The 25,505-nt window shown below is 44.1% G+C and overlaps 2 protein-coding genes and 1 long non-coding RNA gene across 8 annotated transcripts; 1 reads left to right on the plus strand and 2 right to left on the minus strand.

The window, feature by feature from the left end:
• Positions 1-3: 3 nt before the first annotated feature.
• LOC114585683 (NXPE family member 2-like) lies at positions 4-23,779 on the minus strand. Of its 6 annotated transcripts, none has more exons than XM_077919763.1 (7): positions 23,654-23,779; positions 7,866-7,973; positions 5,586-5,646; positions 4,005-4,701; positions 3,176-3,231; positions 2,615-2,830; positions 4-1,430 (listed from the first exon to the last, which is right to left on the minus strand). In XM_077919763.1, the coding sequence occupies exons 2-7, from the start codon at positions 7,962-7,964 to the stop codon at positions 895-897; spliced, it is 1,665 nt and encodes a 554-aa protein (XP_077775889.1). In that variant the 5' UTR covers positions 7,965-7,973; positions 23,654-23,779; the 3' UTR covers positions 4-894. The 6 variants fall into 6 exon arrangements, with proteins under 6 accessions (XP_077775889.1, XP_077775887.1, XP_077775886.1 ...); XM_077919761.1 differs by lacking the exon at positions 23,654-23,779 and adding an exon at positions 13,507-14,520; XM_077919760.1 differs by lacking the exon at positions 23,654-23,779 and adding an exon at positions 13,554-14,519.
• LOC114585684 (NXPE family member 4-like) lies at positions 14,613-23,770 on the minus strand. Its single transcript, XM_077919757.1, has 7 exons — positions 23,701-23,770; positions 20,357-20,506; positions 20,120-20,180; positions 18,977-19,697; positions 18,113-18,174; positions 17,063-17,284; positions 14,613-15,294 (listed from the first exon to the last, which is right to left on the minus strand). The coding sequence occupies exons 2-7, from the start codon at positions 20,480-20,482 to the stop codon at positions 14,759-14,761; spliced, it is 1,728 nt and encodes a 575-aa protein (XP_077775883.1). The 5' UTR covers positions 20,483-20,506; positions 23,701-23,770; the 3' UTR covers positions 14,613-14,758.
• Positions 15,061-25,428, plus strand: LOC144325697 (uncharacterized). The gene is made up of 3 exons (XR_013390918.1): positions 15,061-15,193; positions 19,230-19,317; positions 25,028-25,428. It is a non-coding gene; the product is annotated as an uncharacterized LOC144325697 (long non-coding RNA).
• Positions 25,429-25,505: the final 77 nt, after the last annotated feature.

The raw sequence follows: 25,505 nt of genomic DNA on the forward strand, positions 1-25,505 counted from the left end.
GGCCCTCCAGAGGTATGATGAAGCATTCCTTTTGCAAACGAAAAGCATTCCGCACAAGCACAAAGGCACATTTTGGTAAACAGAATGGTGGCAAGCCCCGCTGCACAACTAGAAATCAATACAGAGTTCTATTTTAGTGTTTGTTCTCAGTGCCTTTAGCTCCCTCTTCTGGTTTCCACTCAGCCAAGTGCAGTACTTTTGCCTATGAATAAAGAGCTGAACTGCTGCTCATCTAGTGCAGCCCGAGCAACAGTTGTTGTAACCTGGCTCAGCGGAAGCCACACTGGGATTGGAAGATTAGGCTATTAGCAAATGCATACCAGGATGTTACACACAAGCTCAAGAGACTTCACGTGATAGATCATGTTTCTCACTGAGATTTAGCCAAGAGGCTTCCTGCTGGTTACTTGCACAGAAGCAGCTGCCCCCAATCTGATTATTCGCTATTTGAGAGTGATTCCACAGCTAATAATTTAAGGTTTCTAGGAACAGCATCTTTTAGCCGGGGTGAAGAGGAATGTTTTAAAGTTTTTCCTGAATGTTAGTGAGGGAGGCAGACACATCTCACCAGGGAGGGCATTCCACAAATGGCAAACTGCCAACAAGAACACCCCTGGCACGGATCAGTGCCAACTAGGCAGCATTCGGTGGTGGACTTCCTGCCAATCGTAGGGCCCAAGATGGTTGATATTGAGGGAGGCGCTTTTCAGTACTTGGATCCCAAGCTGTTTGCAGGTTTGCATGCTAGTACTTAAATTGGACCAGCAACCACTGCAGTGCCTTCAAGATTGGAGACACATGGTCCCATCGGGCTGCTCCAGTCACCAGCCTAGCAGCCACAAATGGAACAGGCAAGACGGTTCTCTCCGTTGATCATAAGGGGCAAGGTCATTCTTAACAGAGGTATGTCAGAAACATCATGATTTGGCTCCAAACCACTTGTTCTGGTGGGTGAACTGTGTTTGAATTATAGGCGATAGTCATGTCCCAGGCATCAATTATGCCAACCCTGAGACCTCGAAAAATGTATTTCATGGCAAGGTATTGGGCATAGCCATGGAAGTTGCCAAATCGCTCTGTGTCTGCATTCATTTCTCGGATATTCTCTGCTTTGACAATGACTTTTGTGTCAGGGCTTCTCAGGAGAAGGCGCTCAATGGCGCGGCGAATGTTTACAACCCTTCGCACAAAGAGATCCATGGGGAATGGTCTGAAGTGCTGGCCTATAGCGATGACGATGGCTGTGTCGCTGTCCCCTGCTACTTGGTCGATTTCCCGAGCAATATAATTCAGATCTTTCACTGAATAGAAGGACTTTGTCACAAGGGGGTACCCGTGTTTTTTCCACTGGATGAATGTGTTCCTCTCCAGGTCCAAAGCCACACGTGTCTTGAAGACTGGAACGCTTTGGTGATCAAAGTACTTCAGCGCTAACAAAGAAGAGGTTGGAAAGAGGAAATGAAATACTTTAATAGGAATGTTTTGAAAACTAATAGCAAGGAAGTTGTGATGGTTCCAAGGGACAGCTTTTCTTTTTTTATATAATATTTTTTATTAGTTTTCAATTACAATATTCCAATTATAGCCTCATTATAACAATGCCATATTATAATACAATTACTAATACCAACCATTCAGATGCCAAATTATATAATTTAGGTGTCCCCCTGTGTGCTAGAATTGATGGTTTGATGATTTACTTTATTTCTGCGTTCCAAAATCTTATTAATTTCAATTACACTCCAGTCAAAATAACAATCCCTTATACAACAACTGCAATATTAATGTTTTCCATTAAATGATTTATAAATCAACAGGTGAATTATTCAAACTATATCCTTTTTCTTCCTGTGTGTAGCAATTATTCTGTCCATGGTGTTTCTTCCTGTCCTTGTAAAATGTTATGTCTATCTTTTCCTGGTTGTTGCTGTTCTCCATCATGCCTTGGGTGGAGCTATTATCCCATTGTTGTTTCAGAAGGGATAACTTTTCTGCCCTACATGTCTTGATCTTCCAAGGGTCCAACAACATTCCCTCCCCAAAAATTATTCAGAGCACTTGAGCTCATGCACAATATTAGCTAGTCAGGTCCAAGAGTCCATAACTTAGTGGTAGAGCACTTGCTTAGCAAGCAGATGGTTCCAGATACTTTAACTGGAAATGTCAAGTATTGTATCTAATGTAAGAAGGCAGGGAAACCCCTCTCTACTGAAGACCCTAACGCTGCAGAATTACACAGCTGTCTTTATGTACCTACAGAGGGCTGCATTCCTTGAAGCCAGTGTTCTTCAATTTGGGTCATTGGCTAAGTTGGCTGGGCATGATGGGAGTTGTAGTTCGACAACATCTGAGGGCCTGAGGCTGAAAACCACTGCCTTAAACTACAGTCCCACCTCCCACATTCTGCAAAGAAATCTGCTTTGGAAACTTAAGAAACTGCCCATTGCAATAACAGGTTTGGGGATCTGCTGTTCAAAGGAGGGTGTAGTCCAAAATTTCTAAACTGGGAAGGGAGGAAGGAAGGAAGGAAGGAAGGAAGGAAGGAAGGAAGGAAGGAAAACAACATTTTGGATCTCAGAAGAGTGAGAAAATCCAAAACCCAGCCAGGACGTACTTGTTACTCTCTTGGTAAGGTAAGAAATCCATTGAAATGATGTTGAATCCCCCATGAGATAAATCATTTTGCTCTTCAGACTGGCACGGATCTTATCCAAAGTGCTGAAATCATGGATGGAGCAAAATTCTGGGTGCCAGGTGTTGTGCAAAACGTAGCCGCTGGGGACAGGAGAAGCCATCCCAATCCTGCACTTCTCTCTCGTCACCTTACTCGCTGAAGAAATATAACAAATGAGAGGATGAAGAAGGAAGTAGTCGCTGATACTGCCTCTGACCACACAAGACCTCTCCAGGAAGTGATTGGCTATTCAGATTCTCATCTTTGTAGGAAATCAAGTCATCCTAAGCAATAACTGAATTTTCTCCCTTCCATTATTCTTCCCATGACCTCTCTCTCTTGCCCCTTTCAAACTCTTCCTCCCATCATCTTTTTTCAAATAGTCCTGTTCTTGCCACATTGCACCTCAGTCTTATAATACCAATTAAAAATACAGGCCCTCCCTCAATTTCGTCATTTGTTGCATTCAAGTTGTGACCAGAACCAGATAGTCTAGCTTACTTTTGCAGGGCACGACACGAATGTCCCCGAAATTCTGAGGTATCTGAATTCCAACACTGGACGTTCAAGAAAGAGAAAATACTCATTAGAGAAAAGCAGACGAGGACAAATTAGGTTTTTACACACCTTAATGGCTACTGCTGGAAACTCAACACTTGAGCCAAGCTTCCATTGGAAGGGGAGTGGGAACACCTGTTTGTAACTGTTTTGATAACCAAACTTTGGAAAAGAGATGGAAGCACAACTTCTCCCTGTTTTCAAAAGCCACTTTCAGATCCTCTAAGTATCCCTTTTTTCCAGGGACAGTACTGGATTTACAGAAGCTGTCCAGGTTTCTGATTTGATCCCAGAATGTCCCACTTTTCCTTAGGACATCCCTATTTTCGTGGGAGAAATGTTGGAGGGCATGGGATTGTGCAACCCCTGAGCCAATGTTTTATTATATTTTTTAGTGTTTAATGTTTTATTATATTTTTATATGTGTTGGAAGCCACCCAGCGTGATTGGCGCAACCCAGTCAGATGGGCAGGGTATAAATAATAAAATTATTATTATTATTATTATTATTATTATTATTATTATTATTATTGAATAGGATGTCCCTATTTTCATTGGAGAAATATTGGAGGGTGTGCACTTAATTGTCTGTGAAGAAACCTTCCCTGGTTCTGCAAATGGATGGAACAAGGGAGATTTTTTCCCCAGCATGGCCAGCAGAGATGATAAGATATCATCACACAGATTTTGTTTTCAAAGAACCTTTTAGAGGATTCCATAGGAGTTTTCAGTACTTCCCTAAGATAAAGCATTTGAACAGCAAAGAATGTACCTGTTTAAAAGTCTCTTTTCTATGGCTGTTAAGTATGAGATGGGTCTGTTGTTGGACGAAAGCTGGACGAAAGCTTCACATGGCACATATTTTGGTTTCACACAGTAGAAAGCCTCCTGGTCTTGCTCATCTAGATACTCGCACAGTTCTGCATTTGTGGTCTTGTTAAAACCACATTCAGTGTGGACGCTTGATGTCCCATTTAAAAATCTGCCCGTGAAAACTATTTTGTCGTAGCCTTTCTTCCTCGCAGCCCACAGTGCAGAAACTCCTTCGCTGGGGTGGATGAGCAAGATGGACACTCTGACATCGCCCTCCCAAAATAAAGTGAAATTTACCAGGTACGTCCCATTCCTATAGTCTGTGATGTGCCCAGAAGCTCCAGCCCTGAGACTTGAAGAGAAGATCCTCGCTCGTAAGAAGTCTCCTCCATATTCCTTCCTCTTGCCCAAGTAGTTGTATAAATCCAGTCGAACCATCAAATGCTCACCAACACAATAAGAGCCTTTGTAGTTTAAGATGGTGGCCTTGCTGTTCTTAGCACTTGTGGTGGTATTGATATCCATGAAAGTGATGCTGGGCATCAGGTCGTCTAGTTTTCTAAGGACAGCTTTAATTTCTTTGTCCTTTTCTGCCCATTCCATTCTAGCATGTCTCGGGGTTCCATCTTTCATTGCCCAAAGTTCACTCCTGCTGTCTGTGATTGAAGCATTTAATAGTATTAAAAAGGAAGCCACCTTATATTAGACACTTAGTGCATGTAGCCCAGTATTATGGACTGTCTGTATATTGGTGCAGATTCTGCAGGGCCTCAAGCAGATGGTTTTTCAAATTAGCTGCTATGTTGTCCTTTTAATGGGAAATGTTGGGCAGTCATTCTAAGTCAAGGGTCAACAAACTTTTTCAGCAGGGGGCTGGTCCACTGTCCCGCAGACCTTGTGGGGGGCTGGACTATATTTTTTTGGGGGGGGGGAATGAACAAATTCCTATGCCCCACAAATAACCCAGAGATGCATTTTAAATAAAAGGACACATTCTACTCATGTAAAAACACACTGATTCCGGGACCGTCTGTGTTATGTACTGAAGTTCTCACCCTGGGCCAGCAGGGGGATACTGTAGATAGTTATGCAAATAAGGGATTGAAAGTGACGTTCAGTGACTGGATAGTTTTAGAAAATTGTTACAGTTACATTGTACTGGAGCTCTATATAAGCAGGCTGACTGAAGCCTTCAGTTCAGTTCTGTTCTGGCCTGTGAATAAACAAGAGCTGTTTGAATAATCGCTGTGTCGTCTGATATGTTCACCCACAACTTAACAGTCTGTGGGACAGATTCAGAAGACAATTGGGCCGCATCCGGCCCCCGGGCCTTGGTTTGCCTACTTGTGTCCTAGGTCTTACTGTTCTACCACCAAGTTGCAATCCCTCCATCATCTTAAAAATGTTCTAATTTACAAGAATCTGGGAAACAGAGGTAGGGAATAAGCTGCACCACATATTTTCTTTATTGAAAATTCACAATGCGTTGTGTTGATATAATGCTTGGTGTGGTTACGAACATTAACAAGAAAATGCTTACCAATACCTGCAGAAACTTCATTTTCTTTAAATTGCTTCCCAAAGCCTCCAAAGATGGTAAACTTGAGTGTGGAATTAAAAATAAATAATTTCAAGGGTGAGCACAGAGACACTGCCTTAGCTCCAATGGGTTCATTTGCAGCAAATTGGAAATGATGAAACAAAAATGTGGGTTCTTCCCTAGCTCCCCAAAATAATTTCTCATCCTGAATCACCAAACAGAGGGGTGGGGGGAGTTTATTCTCAGGCCACTGATTTCTGGAGGCAGAACCAAGCCAATACCCTCACAATTCAATGGCAATATATTTGCGGAAACAGGCACTGAATGATAGATTCCCACTTTACTCTTATAACTTGCTGAATAAATACATATACAGTATACATCTTCAGGCTGGATTTGGCTAAACCGTGAAAGCATAGGATGGGTTGTTTCAAAGAGGTGAACTGGCACAATGTAACAAGAGATGTTTAATATGGTGATGGGGAAAAATGCCAACTTTGTTTTTTAAGAGGAGCTGTCAGCTTCATGCAATTCTGGTGTAAATAATGATCTGTGATACTCCATATACAAAAGCAGTATACCCCTAAATATCAGGTGGCAAGGACAAAAGGACTGGGGAAGGGGGTCACTTTCACACACAAACACACACAGTTCCATGCATCCCAGAGCTCTCTGAGACTGGCCTCAACTGAAAGCTAAATATTGGATTAGATGGCAGTTGGTCTGATTTAACAAGGGAATTTATGAACGGACGGCTTACAGGTGCAGACACTGTGTGGATAAATACAAGAACACTTGGAATGAGTTTATACAAAATGTAGTAGGCTATTAACATTTTCATAAGCACTGGGACAATAACACTATAGCAATTTCTACATGAATATATGGGAATATTGTATACTGTTTCTTCTTCTTTTTTGGTATATTTTCCCATTTATATGTATCCTTGTTGTTTTTCTCCCTCTCACTTTTCCTTCTTTCCCCCACTTTATTTCTTTTAACTGAAATCACCTTAATAAAATATAAATATTAGAAAACAAACAAACAAGGCAATTGTAACATTCAGTGCATTTTTCCCAGACATAGGGTGCTGGAACACACTTCCCTCAGAAAACTCACTTCAAGCTCCGGGGAAGAAGCTAGTTGAGGCTGCTCAGCTGAGGTCAGGGGAGCCTTCTGCACCTTATCTGAGCAGCTGAATGAGTCCCTACCTTGCATCTCTGGCTCATGTGAGCCAGAATGGCGTGGGGGGCTTGCTCGGCTGAGGCAGAGCTTTCACACGTGTCTACTATTAGCCAGGAGGCTGAAGAGCCTCAACTAAGCCTTGCTGCGCCTCCAACTTGCAAGGAGACCCTTTCCAGAGCTCGTAGTGGATATCCCCTTTGGCCTCCTGGGAGGGTCTCCTCATGAATCAGAGGCACAGCGGGGCTTTGCTGAGGCTGGTCAGGTCTCTCCTTCCACTTCTTTGGCCCAACTGAGAGGTCCCGGTACACCGTTCTGGCATGTTCCGGCTGAAAAAAAAGCCCTGGTAAAATTGCTACATTTGTAGCATACATTTAATCTCTTATTATAATGACTGTAGTTTTTGCATCACATTGCCATTCAACAGTGTGTGTGTGTGTGTATAATCCTACCTACAAAGATTTCACTTCATGCATCTGATGAAATGGGCTTAGATCCACAGAAGTCTATGCCGCAATGCATTTGCTAGATTCTTAAGGTGCTGATTTGCTTTGTTTTTTGCAGCTCCAGATTAATATGGTCATACCTCTAGGAACTCTAAATTAATATTGTGGTCAAAACTCCTCTCTCTCTCTATTTATTTATTTACCGTATTTTTTGCTCTATAAGACTCACTTTTCCCCTCCTAAAAAGTAAGGGGAAATGTGTGTGTGTCTTATGGAGTGAATCCAGGCTGCGCAGCTATCCCAGAAGCCAGAACAGCAAGAGGGATTGCTGCTTTCACTGCACAGCGATCCCTCTTGCTGTTCTGGCTTCTGAGATTCAGAATATTTTTTTTCTTGTTTTCCTCCTCCAAAAACTAGGTGCGTCTTGTGGTCTGGTGCATCTTATAGAGTGAAAAATACGGTAAGTTCCAGTTGAGATGCTCACTTTATGTTTAAGGGTCACCGGGCACTAAACACATATTGGATGTAACATCAGGGAGTGACCCTCTTTTTAAAAAGGAAAAAAACCTCTTTAAGGCACTTTATATTCCACTCTTTCGCTTTGCCAACATTTTATTTTCATAGAAAGAACTGGGTGAGGAATGATTCCTACCTTGGTCTCCGTTCTGTGGAAGGTGTAGCTGAGGACAAGGACTGTTCCCAGGACAAGGGCCAATAAAGTTGGCGGCCTCAGGATCTGCACTAAAAGCATTCTGATCAGCTGTGTGAGAGGAGAGAGTTACTCTTGATTTCAACTCTTATCAGTGTAGCATATCTGAATGTTGCTTTAAGACTGAAGGGGAACTCAAGCAGTGAATAGAAATTCATGGTAAAAACCAATTTCATTTTTACATGCTTGAGTTCCCCCTGGTGAGGACACATTACTACCCTCTGCAGAACCTTTCTCCCAAAGAGGCATCAGAAGAAGAGTAAACAGAAATAGTGCTTTGTAAATGTGTGAGGAGAAAGATGTCCAGGTAACAGCTTTATAGCTGTCTATGAGAGGAAACCTGTTTTTAAAAGTTGCTGAGGTTGTTGCCCCCTTTAATGAACATGGGATCGCCCCATACCCTCCAACATATCATGTAGCAGTAAATTAATCAAGCAGAGTCTACTTCATGAACAGAGTAAAGGTTTACTGAAGAAAATAAACTTGTTCATAAACAGCGAAGTCAAAGAGCATACACAGAGTGCTCATAGCAGCTATCTTAGTCTTCACAGAGGCACAGATCTTGGTTACTGATTAACTGGAGTCCTGGAGCCACTCTGCCTGCAACAACACAACATACTGGCTGACACACACACAGACGACACTGAGGCCCACAGAGATGGCTGGTTACATTTACAGTCATACCTCGGGTTACAGACGCTTCAGGTTGCATTTTTTCGGGTTACGGACCCACCGAAACCAGGAAGTACCGGAACGGGTTACTTCCGGGTTTCGGCAGTCGCGTATGCACAGAAGCACTAAATCGCGCATTGCGCATGCGCAGAAGCGCCACTGCGGGTTGTGAACACTGCGGGTTGCGAACGTGCATCTCACACAGATCACGTTTGCAACCCCAGCGTCCACTGTATAGGGAGCCCAAGATGAGGCATGAGTCACAGTGACACAGCATTTTACTGCTAACAGTTAGCTTTGAAAGATTTGTGTAGGCCTCGTAGGCCACACTGCCTAGGCCTTGCCTGCTTCTGCTCTCAAGAACCTTTGTCTCATGACACAACACTCCTCAGATGAAAACAGGAACATTTCTCACTCGCCCCATCTGACCCTCCTACCCCCCCCCCCAATTTTTTGTACCCCCATTTCCTATCAGAAGAAGGTGAGTGCCACCACCACTTGACCGATGGGATACCGCACACCCTCACCAGTCCTGAGAAAACCTCTTAATCCAAATTATATTTTATTTTATTCTTTGGCAGATGTACAAAAAGAAAAGCACACACCAATGAATATATTTTAGAAAGGGGCAAGATTGGATGAGGAAGCACAAGGCATATATATATATATATATATATATATATATATATATATATATATTCAAGATTCCTTGTGCTCTGCTCGCCCTTTCTCCAACCCCGGGGGCGGTTCTGCCCTCTGCCTGCCCTTCAGAGCTGGTGCGTCACATGGAGTTGGGACTCAGAGGTTGCAGCCTCTCCTTTTGCTTGCCCTCTCTGCAAGGGAGGAGAGTCAGCAGGATGCTCTCTCACAGCCACAATCCTTCCTGAGCATTATCATCATCATAATTTATTGTAGTGTAGCAATGTGCTTAGGGAAGCCATTTTGAGAGTTAAAATGTTAAGCAAGGAAGCCATTTTGTTGATCTAGGCCACACCCCCATATCCAGTAAATACACTCAGATACCCACTACTCAGAGACACACAGAGATAGGCTGATAAGGATTACCAAATAAGGACATGGAAGGGTAATGTCCAACTCCTCATGCCTTAGCTCTAGGCAGAACCTAAGGTTCTATCTAGAACACAATCTCCCAGCAAAGCAGTTCTTGTCTCTAGGCCGAATCTAGTGTATCTATCTGAGTATGTGCAATGCTGTAACTTTTGATTGAATAAAGACCTGATTCAAGAATGTATAAAGGGAAGCCTCCCCTGTTGGGAGGGGCCGAACTTTGGAACTTATTCCTCCGTGCCATTGCTTGCTGCCGGCAAGCAATTAAAACTTTATTGCTTTATTTCTCTGATTGCTACGTGGTCATTTGACTGGCCTAACCAGTTGCTACAAAAGCACAACTGGGACAGCTTTCACAAGAATAAAAGGTACATGTAAAACGGTGTACAACAACAGCTTAAAAATTAAAATCTAAGATAAGCGCATATACACATAAAGACCTAAAAAATTTGGGCTACCATACAAATTGGCCCTGACACCCTGGAGGCTGACTTCGCCTGTTTTCCTAGCGAACTAATTTGTTTCAGGGGGTGGTCTGCGCCTGCAAATCTGCACACAGAAACTGGTGACCATCCAGGTCGTCTTGTGGTCTTTGCCTATGAGGAGAAAATTGAGTTTAGGCAAGCGCTCATCTCGCTTTATTGGCTGAGGGAGCCGGCGTACAGCTTCCGGGTCATGTGGCCAGCATGACTAAGCCGTTTCTGGTGAACCAGAGCAGCGTACGGAAACACCGTTTACCTTCCTGCCAGAGCGGTACCTATTTATCGACTTGCACTTTGAAATGCTTTCGAACTGCTAGGTTGGCAGGAGCAGGGACCAAGCGACGGGAGCTCACCCCATCGTGGGGATTCGAACCACCGACCTTCTGATCGGCAAGTCCTAGGCTCTGTGGTTTAACCCACAGCGCCACCCGTGTAGCTAATAATATTGAAATATTATTAATAATAAATAGCAGTAATGATTCCTCTGATTTAAGGTTGGGGCAGGGTGAAGATGTGAGCTTTGGAGCATCTTGCTTCTGGCAGCTTGTGTAAAGAGTTGCTGTTCAGTTCCTTGCAGGGAAGAGACACTGTTGTCAGATTATGGCAAGAAAAGCAATACAGGGTCTTGTGGCACTCTAAAGGCTAAACAGATGTATTTCACCACAAGCTTTCATGAACTTCTACTTCATCGGATGCCTGGTATGCTATCCTCTACAGGCAGGGCGTAGAGAGAGAAACAAAATTATTAGGCAGCAAAGAACAATGGGCTTTAGTAAAGAAATAAAGCTAATCTACTGAGTCATCATTTTATGCCTTCTAATTGATGAGTTTCCTTGCACTTGGTTGCCCTCTGACTTCACTGCTTTCATTTATTTCTCTCTCTATGCCCTGCCTGCAGCGGATAGCATACCAGGCATCCGATGAAGTAGAAGTTCATGAACAGATGGTTCCCCGCTTTTCAATAACTGCAGTACATATGATCTCCATATTTTTCTAGGGAAAATAATGCTAAGAGTTGACTCTAAAATAACAGGAATGGAGTTAGCACACTCACTGCTTTATTTTAACCTGAACATTCGCAGAAATGGAGTGAAATGTACATATTTAAATTGAAGTCTCACCAGGGCTCTTTTTATGCAAACCGTATGCTTTTAAATAACACTATGTGCTTGCATAAAACTAGAATGTCATGGATTTTAGAAGGTAGCGGTTGAATTATATTCTCTTCAGCGGCTGCATATGCAAAACAACTGAAAACATTTTATTTTTTTTGCCAGTGTAGCTGAGCTAAATATCTATTAGGCATAATTCTTTGGATCAATGTCCTAGTTTTTAGCTTGATGTGAGCACTGCCTCTTACTTTCTGTCTAATGTTTTGTGCTGCTCTCCCTTTTCCTCTACAAAAATGACCCAGGTCTACCCTTGGGCATGGTGGGCAGGACACAAAGGTGTTCTGCTCTCTGTACAGGGGCTTTTCGACCCCTGCTTCCTGTGCTGGCCACCATATGTGTCCAGGGCCAGATTTAGGTTTGATGAGGCCCTAAGCTACTGAAGGTAACGGGGCCCTTTATATGCCCAGCTTTCCTTTGTCAACAACAAATTGTCACTGTATCTTGTGTTGAATATATGCTATATGGTATCTGAAGCTAATGCTAATAGGTATCTAAAGCCATTTGCACATAACAAAATATGTATTTTATCAAAGTACTGTAATTGCTGAACTGAAATACAATTAGGAAGAAGTATATTAATAATGAAATACAATTAAGAAGTATATTAACAGTGAAATAATTATTAAGCCCCCCCATCCAAACAATAACTATTGTCAGTGCAGGTAAGCAAAAAAAATTAATTTTTATTTTTATCATCTACAATACTGTTTTATTTATTTTATAGTGCTGTACATTGATTATTGCTTTCATTTTATGGATCAATGGTCTCATTAGATCATACAGTTCATGTTAAATTGCTGTTTTAGGGGTTGTTTTTAAAAGTCTGGAACGGATTAATCCATTTTGCATTACTTTCTATGGGAAAGCGTGCCTTGGCTTTGGAATGCTTTGGTTTTGGAACAGACTTCCAGAATGGATTAAGTTTGAGAACCAAGATACCACTGTACTACCTCCTTGCAAGGAGGGGAAGGAACTCTGTTGCAACAGAAAAATAAAAGAAATGCCTTGCTTTCCCCTGGATCCTGCCTCCATCCATTCTTCTCTGACCAATCATGGGCTTAAGGGACTCAGAGTCCCATGGGGAGTTGGCCCCAAGCCCACCTCAAAATAATGTCCCAGAGACATAGTAATTAAATCTCATCATTTTCAAACGAAACATAGCATTATGAGAATGACTCAAAATGCACCTAATTGAACCTGGGGAGGAGTAGAAATCTGGATCTTTCAGGATCTCAGCAGTGAAATGCTGTGAACAAGGCAGGAACTTTGAAAAATTAGAGAACCTAGAGCAACAAACCTAGAGGGGAGTTGCCCTTTAAATTAATAGCATTGCAGCATGGCACTCCCTTAACTGCTATTAATAACAGAGATCAAAGAAGTTGTTTGCTGCCATAACATTGAACAATAAGACAGTTGGGAGAAGAGGAAGATAATCTTCAAAGGGTCCATGGCAGTGAAAGACAAGGAAGAACAAGGAAAAACATATATGGCAATGCTTGAATACATTCCTTTTTTGCCTTTTTCAATTACTGGAAACTGCTCTTATATTTTACCTTCTCTATTAATATGTCTGAAAATCAAAGTTGAACTCACTTAACTGTTCAGTGCCTTCAAGAGGAAAACAAAGAGGGCAGCTATGACAAGCACATTTAAGGAAATTTTTAAGGGAGCCAGCAAACATCTTAATGCTGGGCGGTGTCATACAGGAAAGAATATGAAGTCTAATGTTGTAAAATGACGAAGACACTGACATCCCAAGCCTTCACCTTCTCAAACTTCAGAGGGTGCTTTATTAAGAATCCTGCTCATCCTCTCATGATATTAGGGTTGCTTATGCAATCTAAACTTGTTCAAGCTCATTCATTTCCCCCTGTAATGGGAACATGATGCGGTGCAGCAAGTTGCGTAGGTAAGAAGAAAGGGAAAAAGATGTTGTGATGTATCCTGGGCTCCTTCAGAGTGTCTTTACCCCTCTCTTTACCCCAGCCCCCTGCTGGGTGGGCAAGGGGGTGTCACAAAGAAAGTCAGCTTAAAGATGATCATTGGAATTAAGGCCGCAATAGAATAGAGGAATTGCATTTCCAAGCCCTACTGAAAGTGTGCTGGTCTCTATTCATACATGACCCACAAGGGATGGAGAAGGGTTTTGGACTCGGATCCTGCCCTGAGCCCAGTTAACCTTTTACTCATCAACCTCCTCCTCCAGCCTCCTCCATGCCCTCCACTCTGTCTCTCACCTCCTCCCTTCTTGCTTGCGTGCTGTCCTCCCTGATGTCAGCTGCAACAGGTGAGATCAGCAGGATAGGCAGGCTAGTACAGTATTTGATTCTCTTCCCCTTGCTATGTCGAGAGGAAATTGCCCTGGGTAGGTTGGGCCATGGGAGAAGGGGAGGGCCAGAGGAGAGAAATTGAGATCTTCTGAGAGTGTGCCACTAAGCTCACTAAGAAAAGCAAGCTAGCAATCTCAAGGTTTCCCCAAACATGTAATTAAGGCAGAACAAAGGAGAGTGCTGAAATAGACAGGCAGGCTTAAACCTCTCACTTGGGAGAGCGAGAGCAAGAGAGATTTCACTTTACAGATAGGCTTATCCCCCAGCTCTGGCAAAAGGCATCTAAACATATTTGAACCAAGGATAGACATTTTTTCCAGCACAAAAGTTAGCCATCTTTAAGAGTGTGATGCTGGGCCTGCCTCTGGGCACAATGAACACACCTGCCTCTGGTTTTAGATGTGAGCGTGACTTGCATACAGTGTTTTTAAGGCCACAGAAATCTCCCTTGTACAGGGTCAGGCTATTGGTCCATCACTGTCGCTTCAGGCGAGGAGGTTTCTTTCCCAGCCCTACCTGTCTGTAAATGCATGTGGCAAGAGGTAGGAGAGTTAGGGCCTCAGACATGGAGAGTAACTCACTGATACAGATGGTAGGCATGGATAGAGGGGTGCTGGTAATCAAAGAAAAGGCTTAATAAACAATGGATCTATCTGGGGTGTATGGCAGGAGGGCACCAGTAGGGTGAGTCAAAGTCAATGACAGGAGCCTTCTGTTTCAACTTTTAAACGTATGAAAACATTTCTATTCTGTCAGGCTTATGCGGGCAATACCATTTCCCAACATTGTTAGCTGATTCCTGTGTTATTTTAGATACATAGATGCTAGCTAGCTAGCTAGAATGGTTTTATAGGTAATTGTTGTAAACCACTCTGATATATATACATAGCCCTTGCCGCAGCCACCAAGTATGTTCCATATCCTTAATTGCTACTTTTTCCGATCCAAAATTTTCTGCTTCATCTGTTATTTGTTTTGGTGCTTTATTACACCCTTAAGTGTCTAAACACAACTGATAAAAATGTTCCACGTGTTTAGCTGACTGTCTTGCCCCATTCAAAACCCTTTCCTTTGCATAATTAAAGCTTTCACTCTGGGTTTATCTTACTGCCTTAACATATGTAAGACAAAAACATATCAATCTGACTTCCGACCACGTGATCTGGTGGGTGAACCAGGTTTGTGCCATAGGCAACTGTCATGTCCCAGGCATCAATGAAGCCCACCTTCAGATCTCGAAAAATGTCCTTTAGCGCAAGGTATTGGGCATAACCATGGAAGTCCCCAAATCGCTCCTGGTCTATTGACATCTCCCGGGTGTTCTCTGCTTTGATGATGACTTTTGTGTCTGGGCTCCTCAGGAGAAGACGCTGGATGGCTGCCCGTATGTTAATCATCCTTCGAATGAAGAGCTCGATGGGGAAGGGGCGGAAGTGTTGGCCCAGAGAGATGACAACTGCTGTGTCTCTGTCACCTGCCACAAGGTCGATGTCCCAAGCGACATAGCTGTGGTCTTTCACTGTGTACTCAGAAGAGCCTACAAAGGGGTGAGCATGTTTTTTCCAATTGATTTGAATGTTTCTAACAATGTCCACTGCGACCAGTCGGTCGGGTTTCCCGATTGCATAGCGCTTGAGATATTTCAGTGCTAATGTGGGAATAGAGAAAAAAAATCAGTACAAGTTTTTTGGTCACTGCCCTTAGAAAAATTAGGGGACTACTTCTTGTGGGGAAAACTCTGCATGGCTGGTGTACTCTCTTGGATCTGATGGTGCTATTTTGTTTCAGGACAACTAAAGAGACATTTATATCAGCCTGATTTCCCCACTATTTCATAAGTACCCAGGTCTCACAGAGCAATTCTATACCTCCCTGCTGTTCTTAGATACCAATCCTGCTCCATCATATAATGTTGCTAGATTCTGCACAGCAGTGCTCAAAATTTGTTGGAGGATGACCTGTGCCACAAAGCAGATTTAATGAACATATCAGAGTGCTCTGTAAATTGGTAAAGTCTTTTATATATCAATCTGTTATGCTTTTCCACACCCGCCCAATGCTCCTATCCCTTCTTTTATATTCTTTTAGCTCCTTTTAAATTCTCATAGACTTTTATTTTCACCTTCTGTTTTAATACCCTTTAGTTTTCCAAAATGCTTTTCAGATTTTAAATGACTGTATCCCATCCTTTTATGCTGGTCTATGACTGTAATAAATATTTGTACTGTATTGTATTGTTTCAGGGCAAAGACTTTATCTCTGTCCTATTTGACAGGCTGGGCCCACACTGCAAAGAACTCCCACAGAGCAGAGGACAAACATCTTCTAGATGTCCTTTCTCCAAACAAGAACTGAGCAGAAAGAGCAAATTGTCTCTCACATACAGTTCTACCTTTGTTTGCAACTCTTTTGGATTAGAACCAAGTCAAACCAGGAAGTGCGTGTCCCTTTTTTTCAGATTACAACCAATTTTTTTATTGTTTATTTTTTGAGGCCCCATTGGCGAAAGCGCGCCTTGGGTTGCAACCTGTTTTGGTTTACAACCGGGCCTCTGGAACTGATTATGGTTGTAAACCAAGGTACCACTGTATATGTGGATTTATGGGGGGGGGGGGGAGAGAGATCTTTACAGACACCTTTTGTAGGCACTGTAGGGGGTGCTGGTTGTTACACTGCCACCCCAAGGTGCCATGCTGGTGGTTGTGGGTCGTGCATGCCAGCAGCAGAGCATGCTGTCCTGGTGCCCGTTGCGTGGAGAGGGATGTGGGCTTGGAGGGTGAACGGAGCCTGCCGTGTGCCAGCCCAGCCCTCACTGCTGAAGTGACACTTGAGCTGCTTTGGGCCTGGCTTGGAGAGGGCGGCATGAGCATCGCCCCCCCCCCCCACGCACCCAGGCCAATTGCCCCGGCAGCCCCCCACTGCTGCTATGCATAGGCAAAGACTAGAAAAGGATCAATCAGGGATCAGAGTGGCCCATGTATTGTCATAACTAGGTAAGGATCAAGAGCCAAGGCAGCAGTGAATGACTGGAAATAAGCCCTATAGTTGAGTAGGCTGAGGAGGAAACTCTGAGCCTTAGCTGGGTGGTGTTCTCCAAGCACAGAACAGATGTTGCGTGTGTCGGGCAGGGGGTGGGGAGTGTACAGGTGACAAAGGAGGTAAAGTTCTGGGGTGTGACTGCTGGGGACCTGTTTGGGACACTCTTTCCTTTCCATCTTATACCTTGCCACTCAGTCTTTTATATAATAAATGTCGTAGCCAAGAAAAACAACAACAATATGGTTCTTACAGCCCTAGACTTAAATTAGGAGATGGCTCTTTTGCGGGTAGAAAGGACTGTGAGTTATCAGAAGCAGGCACTGTGTGTTACTGGAAGCTTTGCTACGTTGAGATTATATCTAGGTGGGAGAACGTACTATTGACTCTCTTTGTGAGATACTCCATCCATTGCCGCACAGTTGAGTCTCCCAGGAGGTAAATGATCTTTTGTTTCAAGCAAGCGTTAATCCTATCCAAGGTATGGAAAGCTGACATGCTGCAGAACACAGGATGCCACTGGTTCTGCCAGACGAAGCCCCTGGGAGATGGGGACCTCATGCCAACCTTGCACTTCTCGCTCGCAGTGGTCATCGCCATGCCTATCAAAAGGAAATGAGAGACAAGCAGGTGCCAGTGACCTCTGTGACAACAGCACTGTAAGGGGAAAAAAACAGGGTTGAAAGTGTGACTGGTCCCACAGCCTCCTGGGCAATCATTGGGGATCCCAAAGCTATAGGAAGAAGGACAGTAGCCAGCAGGGAAAACCCTTTATTGCAGCCCCTCAATTCTGCACCTGGCAAACTGTGTGCAAGCCCTGAAGATGGCGTCATTTTCAAGGATGGGGAAGAACCAGAATAGCAATGGAGTTATTTGTCGTAATTATTTGGCCTCCTGCTTCTACGCCAAGAGGTTTCGGAGGGTCTGAGGACAAGAGCAGCAATAAAGGATAAAATTAAAAACTGTGGAAGGCAGGAGAGCAGCCCAAAAGTCTTAGCTTAAAATAGAGGAGAAGACGCCAAGATCCAAAAGCTCTGGCTGAATGAAAAGAGTCTTTCTTGGGAATCTCCTAAAGCACACAAGAGGTTGGGGTGCAGGAGGAGGTTGGGGGCCAGAGTCACTAGGTTGGGTTGAGCCCAGAAAAAATATGCTTGGGGATGGTGAACCTAGGCTTTCTTGCACCCTTGGCAAAGAGCTGTATCTGCACCGCCTGTCCCTTGTGGCCCGCCTGTCCAGAGCAGTGGAGGAGAAGCCCAGGGAGTGTGTGGACAGGCGGGCTAGGCTACTAGCCACTTCAAAATGGACAGGCATGGTTTTTGTGTCATCCCACCCCCACCCCCCCTTGGCAGGGGCCAGCCTCACCAACCCCTAGGCATGCCCCTGGATGGACCACACAAAAGTTGTGACAATAATCAGAATGTCCAGCTCACTTTCACAGGCAACGACACGAATGTCCCCAAATGTCTGAGGGATCTCATCTCCAGTGTTGGACCTTTATGAGAGAAAAAATGGCCATTAAAAATCATGTTGGAATATAAGTCCATTACCAAGAGTGCTGTGGGCTTTATCCCACCCCTTTTTCACACCTCAGTGGCCTCTTTCTGAAATGGAAGCCTTGGCTAGATGGTTCTTGTTGTGTTCCAGCAAGATGATTTTTGTATTGTGGTGTTCTCATTAGGTGCAAATGGAAAGTTATATTGGAGTTTCTTTAAGACAGACCCCAGAGTGTTCCAGCTGTGGAGGATGTGTGTGAAATCAAGGAAGCTACCTGTCAAAGCATTGCTCCATCAAGTTCAATAGTGTCTACACCGACAGGCAGCAGCTCCCCTATAGGGAAATGCTGGATACCAAATTTAAAACATTCAGCTTGCAAAACAGATGCTCTACCATGGAGCCACAACCACATCCCCATATTACATTGAAATGGCTCAGAGTGCTCTTGATTTGGAGGAACCAAAATTAATAATGTTAATAGTCCTACCCTACAGAGCAGGAGAAAACAAGCTTGCTCCATCTTCCATATGACAGCCCTTGAGATATTTAAAGATGACTATCATATCTGGAGCACATAACTTCCTCCAAAGAATTCTAGGAAGTGTAATTTTCTAGAGCTACAATCCCCAGCACCCTTAACAAGCTACAGTTCCCAGGATTATTTTTGGGAAGCCGTGTGCTTTAAATACATGGTACTCATGTAGACTGTGTAATATCCCCCCCCGCCGGGTCAGAAAACAATGGTAACAATTGGCTGGTGGGACCCCGGGTGTTTTGCAGCCTGAAGCGAAGAACAATACCTGCTAAAAAGGCTGTGTTCCAAGGCAGTGAGGTAGGAGATGAGCTTGTTGTTGGACTTCAGGCTAACAAAAGCATCGCAAGGTACATTATTTGGTTTCTCACAATAGAAGGCCTCTCGGTCTCGTACATCTAGATACTCACACAGTTCTGTGTCTGTGGTCTTGTTAAAACCACATTCAGTGTGGACACTTGATGTCCCAGTTAAAAATTTGCCCGTGAAAACTATTTTGTCGTAGCCTTTTTTCCTTGCAGCCCACAGTGCAGAAACTCCTTCGCTGGGGTGGATGAGCAAGACGGACACTCTGACATCACCCTCCCAAAATAAAGTGAAATTGACCAGGTACGTCCCATTCCTATAGTCTGTGATGTGCCCAGAAGCTCCAGCCCTGAGACTTGAAGAGGAGATCCTCGCTCGTAAGAAGTCTCCTCCGTATTCCTTCCTCTTGCCCAAGTAGTTGTATAAATCCAGTCGAACCATCAAATGCTCACCAACACAATAAGAGCCTTTGTAGTTTAAGATGGTGGCCTTGCTGTTCTTAGCACTTGTGGTGGTATTGATATCCATGAAAGTGATGCTGGGCATCAGGTCGTCTAGTTTTCTAAGGACAGCTTTACTTTCTCTGTCCTTTTTTGCCCATTCCATTCTAGTATGTCTCGGGGTTCCATCTTTCATTGGCCAAATTTTGCTCCTGCTGCCTGCGATTTCAATGCTAGAAATGTCTGAAAACATGGGATTCATTTATCATTTTGGGGGGAGGTGACATTCGAATTGTTTTTTCTTTATTACATCAACAGAAGTGCGCTCCCCCCCACCGGTATATTGCTTGATATTCACTTTCCACACAAACTAAGACTTTTAGCATAATTGCCTAATATTTTGGACACCCCCTTTGCATTGACATTAGAGAAACACCCACAATTTTACCATCTGCTGGAAACATTTCTGCTTTGCTAAGCATTTTTGTAGAATTAATTCGATTTGACCTCATCCGTTTCTTCTATATTTTATGATTTTATAATTTAATGATATTTTAGTGATTTTATTGCACATCAGTTTTTTTTAATGAGTTGGTCAATTAGGAATACTCTTATGAATAAAATAAATAAATGTTTTATGGATGTTTGAAAGCAAAAGCTCTTACCAATATCCATAGCCATTCCGTTTGCTTCTGACTGCTTCTTCAGCACTCCACAAATGAAATTCTTGAAAATTGCAACAAGAAATAACGGTGAGAGTTTGCACACTACCTTCGCAGTCTCCACTCTTCAGTTCCACAAGATGAATGTTCACAATGTATTTACACACACAACTTCAGAATTATTGATTTCACCGGAGAGACATGAGCTTTAATGGAGGGGGAAAGTGTGAGGATTCCTACCTTAGTGTCAGTTCTGTGGAAGGTGTAGCTGAGGATGATGATTCCTCCCAGCACCAGGGCCAAGAAAGCTGTCGGTCTCCAGGTATGTGTCAAATACATTCTGGTCTCCTCTGAGAAAGTCCTCATGAGTCACCACCTTTGATTTCAAGCCTACCATATACAACATGAACAGGGCAAGTTGTGGGGCGAGCGATGACATAACTGCACAAGATGGTAGTTCAGGCCATCTGCTCACACCACCAAATTATATCATTTTGCAACACTGGTTAGCCCTCATCATGCTATTTCAAATTTTGAACGAGAAAGGAGATTCTCCTAGAGCTTTAGCAGCGCAAAGAAAAAGTACTAACAACTTTCTTCACAGGGTGAACAGCTAATCCAGAGCTTTCCAAACTGTGTGTTGTGACACATTAGTGTGTCGGCCGCAGTGTGTAGGTGTGTGTCACACAAATGGTCCCCACTATCCTCCTGGGGCTGAAAAGGGTTAGTTTAACCTCTGGTTTGCTAGTAAAACTGAATGATTGTGTCGCGAAATGATGCATGTCCAAAAAGTGTGTCACCAACCTGAAAAATTTGGAAAGCTCTGAGCTAATCTAAAGATTTCAACCTAGCAGTGGATGAAGAAGAGAGGCTTTTAATGCCACAAAAATCAAACCAGACTTCTAAGGAAGATCTAGATCTTGTTGTGGAGCTCTCCCAGAAGGACCTCAAATATTTCTCTGCAGTAGGAGGGTGGGGGAAACTTTCCCATTGTCTTTTCACTTGTAAATCACATTCATAAAAATGCCTGAGAGGTAAGGGCTTATCCCTCCCTGCAAAACCAGTTTGGGAAGTCTTTCAATTGCTGGAAACTACTTTTATATTATACTTTCTCTATTAATCTGTCTGAAAATCAAAGTTGAACTCGCTTAACTGTTCGGTGCCTTGAAATGTGATCAAGAGGGAGGGGAAAGGGCAGCTATGAAAAGTACATTTAAGGAAATTTTTAAGGGAGCCAGCAGACATCTTAATGCTGGGCAGCGTCATAAGGAAAGAATATGAAGTCTAATATTGTAAAATGATGAAGACACTGACATCCCAAGCCTTCGCCTTCTCAAACTTCAGGGGGTGCTTTATTAAGAATCCTGCTCATCCTCTCATAATATTAGGGTTGCTTATGTAATCTAGGGACGCGGATGGCGCTGTGGGTTAAAAAACAGAGCCTAGGGCTTGCCAATCAGAAGGTCGGCGGTTCTAATCCCTGCAACGGAGTGAGCTCCCATTGCTCGGTCCCTGCTCCTGCCAACCTAAGCAGTTCGAAAGAACGTCAAAGTGCAAGTAGATAAATAGGGACCGCTCCAGCGGGAAGGTAAACGGCATTTCCGTGCACTGCTCTGGTTCGCCAGAAGCAGCTTAGACATGCTGGCCACATGACCCGGAAGCTGTACGCCGGCTCCCTTGGCCAATAAAGTGAGATGAGCGCTGCAACCCCAGAGTCGTCCACAACTGGATCTAATGGTCAGGGGTCCCTTTACGTAAACTAAACTTGTTCAAGCTCATTCCGATTCATGGTCAAGTCGCTTGAATGCTATCACTGGCAAAATTCTATTAGGGTTGTTATGCCACCCTAATTGTAGGGATGGTGTCGCAGGGTGAGGGCACACCCACCCCCGCAGCATAAGGCAAGCCACAGCTGTCTAGCCGCCATGCCCACTCCTTGACCTTTTGTCTCCTCAGTAGTGTTCAGTGCCCTGACCTTTACCTCCTTTGCAAAGGTATTGCTCATTTCCCCCTGTAATGGGAACATGACGCCTTGGAGCAGTTGCATAGATAACTAGGCAACACCCAGGGGGCTCGGGATGGGAGAAGTGTAAAGGTCAAAGCCCTGAATGTATCTTGCTAGTTTTGCGTATCTTGCTAATAAAAAGAGCCTCTGCTAAGCTAGCAATCTGTGCTTTTCGCACAGCTCACTTGCATCATGAACTCCCGTGTCGGCTCTTTTATTTCTACACTAATGGTGATATTTCACAGTGGTGTGGTGTGGAGTGGCTGAAATGCCCCTTTCATTAACTTCTCTCTTAGGTTGTGTGCAGGGGTGGGGTTGAGGCTGGTCAAGAGTGGCTTACAACAGCCGTGCAATGCAGTCCACTATTCTGTTGAATGAGAGGGGACAGACCTAGCCTTCCCTCCAAAAAAATATTGGGCAAGGCGATCCATCTAAGAAAAAAAAAATCTTACATAATTGTAGTTTCTCTTCTCTTTCCCCCAGTTTCACAGTTATTATTTCTCAGTTTGCATCTATACATATAAATCAACGCAAGTACATGTTATGCAAATCTGTCTGCTCTTTGGTCCTCTTTTGGGTGACCTTTCAGTGGCCACTCCCATTCAAAAACTCTGTATTGTGATTTGTCACTTGCTCCATCCTCTAATACTGAACTTAGGTGACCCTGTCAGTTTTGAAGTGAAATGTTCCCACCCAGAAGAAAGCAAGCTGGTTCCCACACAATAATGTTAGCTTAGAAATTGAAACCAGTCCCTCTCTGCCAGCCAGATGTGGACCTTTGGATTTATCCAGGGGATTAGGGTCAGGCAGGTGAATAAAGGTAAAGGTACCCCTGCCCGTATGGGCCAGTCTTGACAGACTCTAGGGTTGTGTGCTCATCTCACTCTATAGGCCGGGAGCCAGCGCTGTCCGCAGACACTTCCGGGTCACGTGGCCAGCGTGACAAGCTGCATCTGGCGAGCCAGAGCCGCACACGGAAACGCCGTTTACCTTCCCGCTGGTAAGCGGTCCCTATTTATCTACTTGCACCCGGGGGTGCTTTCGAACTGCTAGGTTGGCAGGCGCTGGGACCGAATGATGGGAGCGCACCCCGCTGCGGGGATTCGAACCGCCGACCATGCGATCGGCAAGTCCTAGACGCTGAGGTTTTACCCACAGCGCCACCCGTGTCCCCCAGGCAGGTGAATACTGTACTATGAATTTAAGAAAACATGAAGCTTTCCTTCCCTATACTTTATGGAGAGGTTCCAGGTCAGAAGAAAGGAAAAAGGACATTGTGATGTAACCCGGGCTCCTTCAGAGTGTCTTTACCCCTCTCTTTACCCCAGCCCCCTGCTGGGTGGGCAAGGGGGTGTCACAAAGAAAGTCAGCTTAAAGGTGATCATTGGAATTAAGGCCGCAATAGAATAGATGAATTGCATTTCCAAGCCCTACTGAAAGTGTGCAGGTTTCTCTTCCTACATGACCCACAAGGGATGGAGAAGGGTTTTGGACTCGGATCCTGCCCTGAGCCCAGTTAACCTCTTACTCACCAACCTCCTCCTCCAGCCTCCTCCATGCCCTCCACTCTGTCTCTCACCTCCTCCCTTCTTGCTTGCGTGCTGTCCTCCCTGATGTCAGCTGCAACAGGTGAGATCAGCAGGATAGGCAGGCTGGTATTTGTTTCTCTTCCCCTTGCTTTGCAGTGAGGAATTTGCCCTGGGTAGGTTGGGCCATGGGAGAAGGGGAGGACCAGAGGAGAGAAGCGGAGAGCCTCTGAGCATTTGCCACTAAGCTCACTAAGAAAAGCAAGCTAGCAATCTCAAAGTTCCCCCAAATATGGGATTAGGGAAGAACAAAGGAGAGTGCTGTAATGGACAGGCTGGTTTAAACCTCTCACTAGGGAGAGGGAGAGCAAGAGATATTTCACTTTACAGAGCTAAAAGACTAAGTGGGTGGTAGTCCATCTTCCCAGCTAGGATATGGTTCAGATAGGCTTATCCCCCAGCTCTGGGAAAAGGCATCGAAACATATTTGAACCAAGGACAGACATTTTCCCCAGCACAAAAGCTAGCCATGTTTAAGAGTGTAATGCTGGGCCTTCCTCTGGGGACAATTAACACAGCTGTCTCTGGTTTTAGTTGTGAGTGTGACTTGCATACAGTGTTTTAAAGGTCACAGAAATGGCCAGGCCATTGGTCTATCACTGACCGGCAGTGCCCACAACCCAACAAGTGTTTCAGGTGGGGAAGTTTCTTTCCCAGCCCTACCTGTCTATAAGTGCATGTGGCAAGAGGTAGGAGTGTTAGGGCCTCAGACATGGAGAGTAACTCACTGATACAGAGGGAAGGCATGGATAGGGGGTGTTGGTAATCAAAGAAAAGGCTTAATAAACAATGATCCATGTGGGGTGCATGGCAGGAGGGCACCAGTAGGGGGAGTCAAAGCCAATGACAGGCACCTTCTGTTTCAACTTTTAAACGCCTGAAAACATTTCTATTCTGTCAGGCTTATGCAGGCAATACCATTTTCCACCATTGTTAGCTGATTCCTGTTTTATTTTAGATAGATGCTAGCTAGCTAGCTAGCTAAAATGGTTTTATAGGTAATTGTTGTAAACCATTCTGATATATATATGCAGCCCTTGCCGCAGCCACCAATCACCCGTCCAATCGCCACAGAAAATCTCCTGCTTGTGGCAGCAATCAGTCCCCTGCCCCACCTCTGCACTTTCTGCGTATAAGAAGACACCCTATTTGTGACATTAATTCATAAGAAAACAAACCTCATCTTATACAAGGAAAAGTATGGTATATTTTTATTAACATGCATTTGAATATATAGTCATGGCGTTGACATGAGGGCATTGTTTGAATTATGTTTTCTCCTCTCCCCTTACCAAAACACTTCTGCAAACCCCTCTGCAGAAGAGGCGGCTGGGACGTGAGGTCTTCTGCTCCACTCTCTGTAACAACTTACCTGCACCTCCAAATCACCCCAACCCACCGCAGTCTGAAGTGGCACCCCATGAGATATTAGTGGCACAGGGAAAAGCTTCTCAGAAGGATCTGCACAGGCACTGCTGGAAAAGGATTCCAGGTGGACCCTTGGGAAGGATCCAGCAGTTCCGTATATGTAACTGACAGTTTTGCCAATCCAAAATCCTTTGCTTTGGGTAACTGAAATTTTCACAATGGATTTCCCTTAGCGCTTTAACTAATGTAAGTTAAAAAACATATCAATCTGATTTCCAACCACGTGATCTGATGGTTGAAGTATGTTCACACCGTAAGCAACTGTCATGTCCCAGGCATCAACAAAACCCACCTTCAGATCCCTAAAAATATCCTTTTGTGCAATGTATTGGGTATAGCCATGGAAGTCCACACATTGCTCTTGGTCTAC

Source organism: Podarcis muralis, chromosome 15 (assembly GCF_964188315.1).
Source record: "Podarcis muralis chromosome 15, rPodMur119.hap1.1, whole genome shotgun sequence".
Taxonomy (NCBI): Eukaryota; Metazoa; Chordata; class Lepidosauria; order Squamata; family Lacertidae; genus Podarcis; species Podarcis muralis.

Excerpts from the sequence above, each read along its gene's own strand:
- LOC114585683 (XM_077919763.1), bottom strand. The coding sequence starts at position 7,964 with ATGCTTTTAGTGCAGATCCTGAGGCCGCCAACTTTATTGGCCCTTGTC. Across the intron at positions 4,702-5,585 it reads TGAAGTTTCTGCAGGTATTG|ACAGCAGGAGTGAACTTTGG; the intron begins GTAAGCATTTTC and ends CTTCAATCACAG. Across the intron at positions 1,431-2,614 it reads CCTTACCAAGAGAGTAACAA|CGCTGAAGTACTTTGATCAC; the intron begins GTACGTCCTGGC and ends CTTCTTTGTTAG.
- LOC114585684 (XM_077919757.1), bottom strand. The coding sequence starts at position 20,482 with ATGAGGACTTTCTCAGAGGAGACCAGAATGTATTTGACACATACCTGG. Across the intron at positions 19,698-20,119 it reads CGGAATGGCTATGGATATTG|ACATTTCTAGCATTGAAATC; the intron begins GTAAGAGCTTTT and ends CCATGTTTTCAG. Across the intron at positions 17,285-18,112 it reads TCGTGTCGTTGCCTGTGAAA|GCATGGCGATGACCACTGCG; the intron begins GTGAGCTGGACA and ends TCCTTTTGATAG.